Genomic DNA, 12,947 nt, shown 5'->3' with positions numbered 1-12,947 from the left:
TCATCCCGTACACACCGTGCAGCCCTCCAGGGGCCCTCATCCCGTACACACCGTTTAGCCCTCCAGGGGCCCTCACCCCGCACACACCGTGCAGCCCTCCAGGGGCCCTCACCCCGCACACACCTCCAGGGGCCCTCAGCAGCTCTTACCTCCGTCAGAGTAGGTCTCGGTGCCGTAGCCATCCTGCAGCCCGTTGGTCCAGGTGCCCTCGTACTTGGCGCCGTTGCCCGCACACTCGCGGACCCCGTAGCGGCCCTTGAAGCCGTTGGTCCACTCGCCCCGGTACACCCACTTGCCCTTGCTCTCCACGCCGATGCCATGGCGCTTGCCCTGCGCCCAGGTGCCCTGGTAGGTGTTGCCGCTGGGCCAGGTGTAGACGCCCAGCACCTCGAAGCCGTGACTCCAGGAGCCCGTGTACTCGCCCTGGCCCTTGGGACCGGTGCAGATGCCGTGGCCGTGCGCCTTGCCGTCCTGCCAGCCGCCGCAGTAAGACCCCCCATCGTCAAAGTTAAATCTTCCCCCCGTGGACATGCACGTACCGCGGCCCCTGCACACACGCTGTGAAGACGGGGCTCCGGGGGGCCCGGGGCTTAGCACAGGGGCGCACTCAGGGACCCCGGGCTCCCCAGCATTCCGGGGGATGCTCGCCGTGTACGGGGGGATGAGCACTGCAGCTGCCGAGCCCTCTGCCTCCTCCTCCCCGTCTGTGCCCGGCCCCCGCCTCCTCCTCCTCCCGCTGCATTGGCTGCTGCTCCCGGGATTGAGGGACCTCGACTGCGCCCTCTGCGCTCACAAGACGCAGCGAGTGCGCAACACGGCGCAGCGCGATCATCCCAGACAGCGGCGCCGGGAGGGCAGAGCCAGCGGCGGGAGAGCGGGGAGGTCCCGGGGGTGCGCGGAACCAGGGATAGGAAAGCAGGTATATACACGCCCCATGTGACCCGGTGTCCATGTATACAGCCAGGGGTACAGGGTACCTCATATACACGGTCACCAGATGCACCCCAGTGTCACTACAGGACCGCTAATGTCACCAGATGCACCCCAGTGTCACTACAGGACCGCTAATGTCACCAGATGCACCCCAGTGTCACTACAGGACCGCTAATGTCACCAGATGCACCCCAGTGTCACTACAGGACCGCTAATGTCACCAGATACACCCCAGTGTCACTACAGCACCGCTAATGTCACCAGATACACCCCAGTGTCACTACAGGACCGCTAATGTCACCAGATGCACCCCAGTGTCACTACAGCACCACTAATGTCACCAGATACACCCCAGTGTCACTACAGCACCGCTAATGTCACCAGATGCACCCCAGTGTCACTGCAGCACCGCTAATGTCACCAGATGCACCCCAGTGTCACTACAGGACCGCTAATGTCACCAGATGCACCCCAGTGTCACTACAGGACCGCTAATGTCACCAGATGCACCCCAGTGTCACTACAGGACCGCTAATGTCACCAGATGCACCCCAGTGTCACTACAGGACCACTAATGTCACCAGATGCACCCCAGTGTCACTACAGTACCGCTAATGTCACCAGATACACCCCAGTGTCACTGCAGCACCACTAATGTCACCAGATGCACCCCAGTGTCACTACAGCACCGCTAATGTCACCAGATGCACCCCAGTGTCACTACAGGACCGCTAATGTCACCAGATGCACCCCAGTGTCACTACAGGACCGCTAATGTCACCAGATGCACCCCAGTGTCACTACAGGACCGCTAATGTCACCAGATGCACCCCAGTGTCACTACAGGACCGCTAATGTCACCAGATGCACCCCAGTGTCACTACAGGACCGCTAATGTCACCAGATGCACCCCAGTGTCACTACAGGACCGCTAATGTCACCAGATGCACCCCAGTGTCACTACAGGACCGCTAATGTCACCAGATGCACCCCAGTGTCACTACAGGACCGCTAATGTCACCAGATGCACCCCAGTGTCACTACAGGACCGCTAATGTCACCAGATGCACCCCAGTGTCACTACAGCACCGCTAATGTCACCAGATGCACCCCAGTGTCACTACAGCACCGCTAATGTCACCAGATGCACCCCAGTGTCACTACAGCACCGCTGTCACCAGATACACCCCAGTGTCACTACAGCACCGCTAATGTCACCAGATACACCCCAGTGTCACTACAGGACCACTAATGTCACCAGATGCACCCCAGTGTCACTACAGGACCACTAATGTCACCAGATACACCCCAGTGTCACTACAGCACCGCTAATGTCACCAGATGCACCCCAGTGTCACTACAGCACCGCTAATGTCACCAGATACACCCCAGTGTCACTACAGGACCACTAATGTCACCAGATGCACCCCAGTGTCACTACAGGACCACTAATGTCACCAGATGCACCCCAGTGTCACTACAGGACCACTAATGTCACCAGATGCACCCCAGTGTCACTACAGGACCGCTAATGTCACCAGATACACCCCAGTGTCACTACAGGACCGCTAATGTCACCAGATACACCCCAGTGTCACTACAGGACCGCTAATGTCACCAGATGCACCCCAGTGTCACTACAGCACCGCTAATGTCACCAGATACACCCCAGTGTCACTACAGCACCGCTAATGTCACCAGATACACCCCAGTGTCACTACAGGACCGCTAATGTCACCAGATGCACCCCAGTGTCACTACAGGACCGCTAATGTCACCAGATACACCCCAGTGTCACTACAGGACCGCTAATGTCACCAGATACACCCCAGTGTCACTACAGGACCACTAATGTCACCAGATGCACAACAGTGTCACTACAGGACCGCTAATGTCACCAGATGCACCCCAGTGTCACTACAGGACCGCTATTGTCACCAGATGCACCCCAGTGTCACTACAGGACCGCTAATGTCACCAGATGCACCCCAGTGTCACTACAGGACCGCTAATGTCACCAGATACACCCCAGTGTCACTACAGGACCGCTAGTGTCACCAGATGCACCCCAGTGTCACTACAGGACCGCTAATGTCACCAGATACACCCCAGTGTCACTACAGGACCGCTAATGTCACCAGATACACCCCAGTGTCACTACAGGACCGCTAATGTCACCAGATACACCCCAGTGTCACTACAGCACCGCTGTCACCAGATGCACCCCAGTGTCACTACAGGACCGCTGTCACCAGATGCACCCCAGTGTCACTACAGGACCGCTAATGTCACCAGATACACCCCAGTGTCACTACAGCACCGCTAATGTCACCAGATACACCCCAGTGTCACTACAGCACCGCTAATGTCACCAGATACACCCCAGTGTCACTACAGGACCGCTAATGTCACCAGATGCACCCCAGTGTCACTACAGCACCGCTAATGTCACCAGATACACCCCAGTGTCACTACAGGACCGCTAATGTCACCAGATACACCCCAGTGTCACTACAGGACCGCTAATGTCACCAGATACACCCCAGTGTCACTACAGCACCGCTAATGTCACCAGATACACCCCAGTGTCACTACAGCACCGCTAATGTCACCAGATGCACCCCAGTGTCACTACAGGACCACTAATGTCACCAGATACACCCCAGTGTCACTGCAGGACCACTAATGTCACCAGATACACCCCAGTGTCACTACAGGACCACTAATGTCACCAGATGCACAACAGTGTCACTACAGGACCGCTAATGTCACCAGATGCACCCCAGTGTCACTACAGGACCGCTAATGTCACCAGATGCACCCCAGTGTCACTACAGGACCGCTAATGTCACCAGATGCACCCCAGTGTCACTACAGGACCGCTAATGTCACCAGATACACCCCAGTGTCACTACAGGACCGCTAGTGTCACCAGATGCACCCCAGTGTCACTACAGGACCGCTAATGTCACCAGATACACCCCAGTGTCACTACAGCACCGCTAATGTCACCAGATACACCCCAGTGTCACTACAGCACCGCTAATGTCACCAGATACACCCCAGTGTCACTACAGGACCGCTAATGTCACCAGATGCACCCCAGTGTCACTACAGGACCGCTAATGTCACCAGATACACCCCAGTGTCACTACAGGACCACTAATGTCACCAGATGCACCCCAGTGTCACTACAGGACCACTAATGTCACCAGATGCACCCCAGTGTCACTACAGGACCGCTAATGTCACCAGATGCACCCCAGTGTCACTACAGGACCGCTAATGTCACCAGATACACCCCAGTGTCACTACAGGACCGCTAATGTCACCAGATACACCCCAGTGTCACTACAGGACCGCTAATGTCACCAGATGCACCCCAGTGTCACTACAGCACCGCTAATGTCACCAGATACACCCCAGTGTCACTACAGCACCGCTAATGTCACCAGATACACCCCAGTGTCACTACAGGACCGCTAATGTCACCAGATGCACCCCAGTGTCACTACAGGACCGCTAATGTCACCAGATACACCCCAGTGTCACTACAGGACCGCTAATGTCACCAGATGCACCCCAGTGTCACTACAGCACCGCTGTCACCAGATGCACCCCAGTGTCACTACAGGACCGCTAATGTCACCAGATGCACCCCAGTGTCACTACAGCACCGCTAATGTCACCAGATACACCTCAGTGTCACTACAGGACCGCTAATGTCACCAGATACACCCCAGTGTCACTACAGGACCGCTAATGTCACCAGATGCACCCCAGTGTCACTACAGCACCGCTAATGTCACCAGATACACCCCAGTGTCACTACAGCACCGCTAATGTCACCAGATACACCCCAGTGTCACTACAGGACCGCTAATGTCACCAGATGCACCCCAGTGTCACTACAGCACCGCTAATGTCACCAGATACACCCCAGTGTCACTACAGCACCGCTAATGTCACCAGATACACCCCAGTGTCACTACAGGACCGCTAATGTCACCAGATACACCCCAGTGTCACTACAGGACCGCTAATGTCACCAGATACACCCCAGTGTCACTACAGGACCGCTAATGTCACCAGATACACCCCAGTGTCACTACAGCACCGCTAATGTCACCAGATACACCCCAGTGTCACTACAGCACCGCTAATGTCACCAGATACACCCCAGTGTCACTACAGGACCGCTAATGTCACCAGATACACCCCAGTGTCACTACAGGACCGCTAATGTCACCAGATACACCCCAGTGTCACTACAGCACCGCTAATGTCACCAGATACACCCCAGTGTCACTACAGCACCGCTAATGTCACCAGATGCACCCCAGTGTCACTACAGGACCACTAATGTCACCAGATACACCCCAGTGTCACTGCAGGACCACTAATGTCACCAGATACACCCCAGTGTCACTACAGGACCACTAATGTCACCAGATGCACCCCAGTGTCACTACAGGACCGCTAATGTCACCAGATGCACCCCAGTGTCACTACAGGACCGCTAATGTCACCAGATGCACCCCAGTGTCACTACAGGACCGCTAATGTCACCAGATGCACCCCAGTGTCACTACAGGACCGCTAATGTCACCAGATACACCCCAGTGTCACTACAGGACCGCTAGTGTCACCAGATGCACCCCAGTGTCACTACAGGACCGCTAATGTCACCAGATACACCCCAGTGTCACTACAGCACCGCTAATGTCACCAGATACACCCCAGTGTCACTACAGCACCGCTAATGTCACCAGATACACCCCAGTGTCACTACAGGACCGCTAATGTCACCAGATGCACCCCAGTGTCACTACAGGACCGCTAATGTCACCAGATGCACCCCAGTGTCACTACAGGACCGCTAATGTCACCAGATGCACCCCAGTGTCACTACAGGACCACTAATGTCACCAGATGCACCCCAGTGTCACTACAGGACCGCTAATGTCACCAGATACACCCCAGTGTCACTACAGCACCGCTAATGTCACCAGATACACCCCAGTGTCACTACAGGACCGCTAATGTCACCAGATGCACCCCAGTGTCACTACAGGACCGCTAATGTCACCAGATACACCCCAGTGTCACTACAGGACCGCTAATGTCACCAGATGCACCCCAGTGTCACTACAGCACCGCTGTCACCAGATGCACCCCAGTGTCACTACAGGACCGCTAATGTCACCAGATGCACCCCAGTGTCACTACAGGACCGCTAATGTCACCAGATACACCTCAGTGTCACTACAGGACCGCTAATGTCACCAGATACACCCCAGTGTCACTACAGGACCGCTAATGTCACCAGATGCACCCCAGTGTCACTACAGCACCGCTAATGTCACCAGATACACCCCAGTGTCACTACAGCACCGCTAATGTCACCAGATACACCCCAGTGTCACTACAGGACCGCTAATGTCACCAGATACACCCCAGTGTCACTACAGGACCGCTAATGTCACCAGATACACCCCAGTGTCACTACAGGACCGCTAATGTCACCAGATACACCCCAGTGTCACTACAGCACCGCTAATGTCACCAGATACACCCCAGTGTCACTACAGCACCGCTAATGTCACCAGATACACCCCAGTGTCACTACAGGACCGCTAATGTCACCAGATACACCCCAGTGTCACTACAGGACCGCTAATGTCACCAGATACACCCCAGTGTCACTACAGGACCGCTAATGTCACCAGATACACCCCAGTGTCACTACAGGACCGCTAATGTCACCAGATGCACCCCAGTGTCACTACAGGACCGCTAATGTCACCAGATGCACCCCAGTGTCACTACAGCACCGCTAATGTCACCAGATGCACCCCAGTGTCACTACAGGACCGCTAATGTCACCAGATACACCCCAGTGTCACTACAGGACCGCTAATGTCACCAGATACACCCCAGTGTCACTACAGCACCGCTAATGTCACCAGATACACCCCAGTGTCACTACAGGACCGCTAATGTCACCAGATGCACCCCAGTGTCACTACAGGACCGCTAATGTCACCAGATGCACCCCAGTGTCACTACAGGACCGCTAATGTCACCAGATGCACCCCAGTGTCACTACAGGACCGCTAATGTCACCAGATACACCCCAGTGTCACTACAGGACCGCTAGTGTCACCAGATGCACCCCAGTGTCACTACAGGACCGCTAATGTCACCAGATACACCCCAGTGTCACTACAGGACCGCTAATGTCACCAGATACACCCCAGTGTCACTACAGCACCGCTAATGTCACCAGATACACCCCAGTGTCACTACAGGACCGCTAATGTCACCAGATGCACCCCAGTGTCACTACAGGACCGCTAATGTCACCAGATACACCCCAGTGTCACTACAGGACCGCTAATGTCACCAGATGCACCCCAGTGTCACTACAGGACCACTAATGTCACCAGATGCACCCCAGTGTCACTACAGGACCACTAATGTCACCAGATGCACCCCAGTGTCACTACAGGACCGCTAATGTCACCAGATACACCCCAGTGTCACTACAGCACCGCTAATGTCACCAGATACACCCCAGTGTCACTACAGGACCGCTAATGTCACCAGATGCACCCCAGTGTCACTACAGGACCGCTAATGTCACCAGATACACCCCAGTGTCACTACAGGACCGCTAATGTCACCAGATGCACCCCAGTGTCACTACAGCACCGCTGTCACCAGATGCACCCCAGTGTCACTACAGGACCGCTAATGTCACCAGATGCACCCCAGTGTCACTACAGGACCGCTAATGTCACCAGATACACCTCAGTGTCACTACAGGACCGCTAATGTCACCAGATACACCCCAGTGTCACTACAGGACCGCTAATGTCACCAGATGCACCCCAGTGTCACTACAGCACCGCTAATGTCACCAGATACACCCCAGTGTCACTACAGCACCGCTAATGTCACCAGATACACCCCAGTGTCACTACAGGACCGCTAATGTCACCAGATACACCCCAGTGTCACTACAGGACCGCTAATGTCACCAGATACACCCCAGTGTCACTACAGGACCGCTAATGTCACCAGATACACCCCAGTGTCACTACAGGACCGCTAATGTCACCAGATACACCCCAGTGTCACTACAGCACCGCTAATGTCACCAGATACACCCCAGTGTCACTACAGCACCGCTAATGTCACCAGATACACCCCAGTGTCACTACAGGACCGCTAATGTCACCAGATACACCCCAGTGTCACTACAGGACCGCTAATGTCACCAGATACACCCCAGTGTCACTACAGGACCGCTAATGTCACCAGATACACCCCAGTGTCACTACAGGACCGCTAATGTCACCAGATGCACCCCAGTGTCACTACAGGACCGCTAATGTCACCAGATGCACCCCAGTGTCACTACAGCACCGCTAATGTCACCAGATGCACCCCAGTGTCACTACAGGACCGCTAATGTCACCAGATACACCCCAGTGTCACTACAGGACCGCTAATGTCACCAGATACACCCCAGTGTCACTACAGCACCGCTAATGTCACCAGATACACCCCAGTGTCACTACAGCACCGCTAATGTCACCAGATGCACCCCAGTGTCACTACAGGACCACTAATGTCACCAGATACACCCCAGTGTCACTGCAGGACCACTAATGTCACCAGATACACCCCAGTGTCACTACAGGACCACTAATGTCACCAGATGCACAACAGTGTCACTACAGGACCGCTAATGTCACCAGATGCACCCCAGTGTCACTACAGGACCGCTAATGTCACCAGATGCACCCCAGTGTCACTACAGGACCGCTAATGTCACCAGATGCACCCCAGTGTCACTACAGGACCGCTAATGTCACCAGATGCACCCCAGTGTCACTACAGGACCGCTAATGTCACCAGATACACCCCAGTGTCACTACAGGACCGCTAGTGTCACCAGATGCACCCCAGTGTCACTACAGGACCGCTAATGTCACCAGATACACCCCAGTGTCACTACAGCACCGCTAATGTCACCAGATACACCCCAGTGTCACTACAGCACCGCTAATGTCACCAGATACACCCCAGTGTCACTACAGGACCGCTAATGTCACCAGATGCACCCCAGTGTCACTACAGGACCGCTAATGTCACCAGATACACCCCAGTGTCACTACAGCACCGCTAATGTCACCAGATACACCCCAGTGTCACTACAGCACCGTTAATGTCACCAGATACACCCCAGTGTCACTACAGGACCGCTAATGTCACCAGATACACCCCAGTGTCACTACAGGACCGCTAATGTCACCAGATGCACCCCAGTGTCACTACAGGACCGCTAATGTCACCAGATACACCCCAGTGTCACTACAGCACCGCTAATGTCACCAGATACACCCCAGTGTCACTACAGCACCGCTAATGTCACCAGATACACCCCAGTGTCACTACAGGACCGCTAATGTCACCAGATGCACCCCAGTGTCACTACAGGACCGCTAATGTCACCAGATACACCCCAGTGTCACTACAGCACCGCTAATGTCACCAGATACACCCCAGTGTCACTACAGCACCGCTAATGTCACCAGATACACCCCAGTGTCACTACAGGACCGCTAATGTCACCAGATACACCCCAGTGTCACTACAGGACCGCTAATGTCACCAGATACACCCCAGTGTCACTACAGGACCGCTAATGTCACCAGATACACCCCAGTGTCACTACAGGACCGCTAATGTCACCAGATGCACCCCAGTGTCACTACAGGACCGCTAATGTCACCAGATGCACCCCAGTGTCACTACAGCACCGCTAATGTCACCAGATGCACCCCAGTGTCACTACAGGACCGCTAATGTCACCAGATACACCCCAGTGTCACTACAGGACCGCTAATGTCACCAGATACACCCCAGTGTCACTACAGGACCGCTAATGTCACCAGATGCACCCCAGTGTCACTACAGGACCGCTAATGTCACCAGATGCACCCCAGTGTCACTACAGGACCGCTAATGTCACCAGATGCACCCCAGTGTCACTACAGGACCGCTAATGTCACCAGATGCACCCCAGTGTCACTACAGGACCGCTAATGTCACCAGATGCACCCCAGTGTCACTACAGGACCGCTAATGTCACCAGATGCACCCCAGTGTCACTACAGGACCGCTAATGTCACCAGATGCACCCCAGTGTCACTACAGGACCGCTAATGTCACCAGATACACCCCAGTGTCACTACAGGACCGCTAATGTCACCAGATACACCCCAGTGTCACTACAGGACCGCTAATGTCACCAGATACACCCCAGTGTCACTGCAGCACCGCTAATGTCACCAGATACACCCCAGTGTCACTACAGGACCGCTAATGTCACCAGATGCACCCCAGTGTCACTACAGCACCACTAATGTCACCAGATACACCCCAGTGTCACTACAGCACCGCTAATGTCACCAGATACACAAGAGTGTCACTACAGCACCGCTAATGTCACCAGATGCACCCCAGTGTCACTACAGTACCGCTAATGTCACCAGATACACCCCAGTGTCACTACAGTACCGCTAATGTCACCAGATACACCCCAGTGTCACTACAGTACCGCTAATGTCACCAGATACACAACAGTGTCACTACAGCACCACTAATGTCACCAGATACACAACAGTGTCACTACAGCACCACTAATGTCACCAGATACACAAGAGTGTCACTACAGCACCACTAATGTCACCAGATACACCCCAGTGTCACTACAGGACCGCTAATGTCACCAGATACACCCCAGTGTCACTCCAGGACCGCTGTCACCAGATGCACCCCAGTGTCACTCCAGTACCGCTAATGTCACCAGATACACCCCAGTGTCACTACAGTACCACTAATGTCACCAGATACACAACAGTGTCACTACAGTACCACTAATGTCACCAGATACACAACAGTGTCACTACAGCACCGCTAATGTCACCAGATACACCCCAGTGTCACTACAGTACCACTAATGTCACCAGATGCACCCCAGTGTTACTGCAGCACCGCTAATGTCACCAGATACACCCCAGTGTCACTACAGTACCACTAATGTCACCAGATGCACCCCAGTGTCACTACAGGACCGCTAATGTCACCAGATACACCCCAGTGTCACTGCAGCACCGCTAATGTCACCAGATACACCCCAGTGTCACTACAGTACCACTAATGTCACCAGATGCACCCCAGTGTCACTACAGTACCACTAATGTCACCACAGTACCACTAATGTCACCAGATACACAACAGTGTCACTACAGCACCGCTAATGTCACCAGATACACCCCAGTGTCACTACAGGACCGCTAATGTCACCAGATGCACCCCAGTGTCACTACAGTACCGCTAATGTCACCAGATGCACCCCAGTGTCACTACAGTACCACTAATGTCACCACAGTACCACTAATGTCACCAGATACACAACAGTGTCACTACAGTACCGCTAATGTCACCAGATGCACCCCAGTGTCATTACAATACCACTAATGTCACCAGATACACCCCAGTGTCACTACAGTACCGCTAATGTCACTAGATACACCCCAGTGTCACTACAGTACCACTAATGTCACCAGATACACAACAGTGTCACTACAGCACCGCTAATGTCACCAGATACACAACAGTGTCACTACAGCACCGCTAATGTCACCAGATACACCCCAGTGTCACTACAGTACCACTAATGTCACCAGATGCACCCCAGTGTCACTGCAGCACCGCTAATGTCACCAGATGCACCCCAGTGTCACTACAGTACCACTAATGTCACCAGATGCACCCCAGTGTCACTACAGTACCACTAATGTCACCAGATACACAACAGTGTCACTACAGCACCGCTAATGTCAGCAGATACACAACAGTGTCACTACAGTACCACTAATGTCACCTGATACAACCCAGTGTCACTACAGGACCGCTAATGTCACTAGATACACCCCAGTGTCACTACAGCACCACTAATGTCACCAGATACACCCCAGTGTCACTACAGCACCACTAATGTCACCAGATACACCCCAGTGTCACTACAGCACCACTAATGTCACCAGATACACAACAGTGTCACTACAGGACCGCTAATGTCACCAGATACACCCCAGTGTCACTACAGCACCACTAATGTCACCAGATACACCCCAGTGTCACTACAGCACCACTAATGTCACCAGATACACCCCAGTGACACTACAGCACCACTAATGTCACCAGATACACCCCAGTGTCACTACAGCACCGCTAATGACACCAGATGCACCCCAGTGTCACTACAGTACCGCTAATGTCACCAGATGCACCCCAGTGTCATTACAATACCACTAATGTCACCAGATACACCCCAGTGTCACTACAGTACCACTAATGTCACCAGATGCACCCCAGTGTCACTACAGTACCGCTAATGTAACCAGATACACCCCAGTACCACTAATGTCATCTGTCACCAGTTATATCCCCAATATCACCAGAAATCCCACTAATGTCACTAGATATACCCCCAATATCAATATAGATACCACCAGTATCTCCTGTCACCACAGATACCCCCAATATCACCATGGATACCACTAATGTCACCAGACACCAGATATACCCCCAATATCACCATAGATATCACCAGTATCACCTGTCACCACATATACCCACAATATCACCATAGATACCACTAATGTCAGCAGATATACCGCAATATCACCATAGATATCACCAGTATCACCTGTCACCACATATACCCACAATATCACCATAGATACTACTAATGTCACCTGTCACCAGCTATACCCCCAATATCACCATAGATATCACTGTCACCAGCTATACCCCCAATATCACCATAGATACTACTAATGTCACCAGATATACCCCAATATAACCATAGATACCCCCAAAATCACCATAGATACCACTAATGTCACCAGATATACCCCAATATCACCATAGAT

At 53.5% G+C, this 12,947-nt stretch overlaps 1 protein-coding gene across 1 annotated transcript in view; it reads right to left on the bottom strand.

The window, feature by feature from the left end:
- JPH3 (junctophilin 3) overlaps nt 1-720 on the bottom strand; it is a 103,755-nt gene extending 103,035 nt beyond the window's left edge. The window contains exon 1 of the mRNA XM_073554918.1: nt 150-720. Coding sequence (XP_073411019.1) covers nt 150-531 — 382 coding nt within the window. The 5' untranslated portion in view covers nt 532-720. The remainder of the gene's footprint in view (nt 1-149) is intronic.
- Nucleotides 721-12,947: the final 12,227 nt, after the last annotated feature.

The sequence above is a fragment of the Dendrobates tinctorius genome, unplaced genomic scaffold, assembly GCF_039654945.1.
Source record: "Dendrobates tinctorius isolate UK_male_01 unplaced genomic scaffold, ASM3965494v1 ptg000214l, whole genome shotgun sequence".
NCBI lineage: Eukaryota > Metazoa > Chordata > Amphibia > Anura > Dendrobatidae > Dendrobates > Dendrobates tinctorius.
The sequence above is the reverse complement of the archived record's forward strand: the minus strand, read 5'-3'. Positions and strand labels throughout refer to the sequence as shown.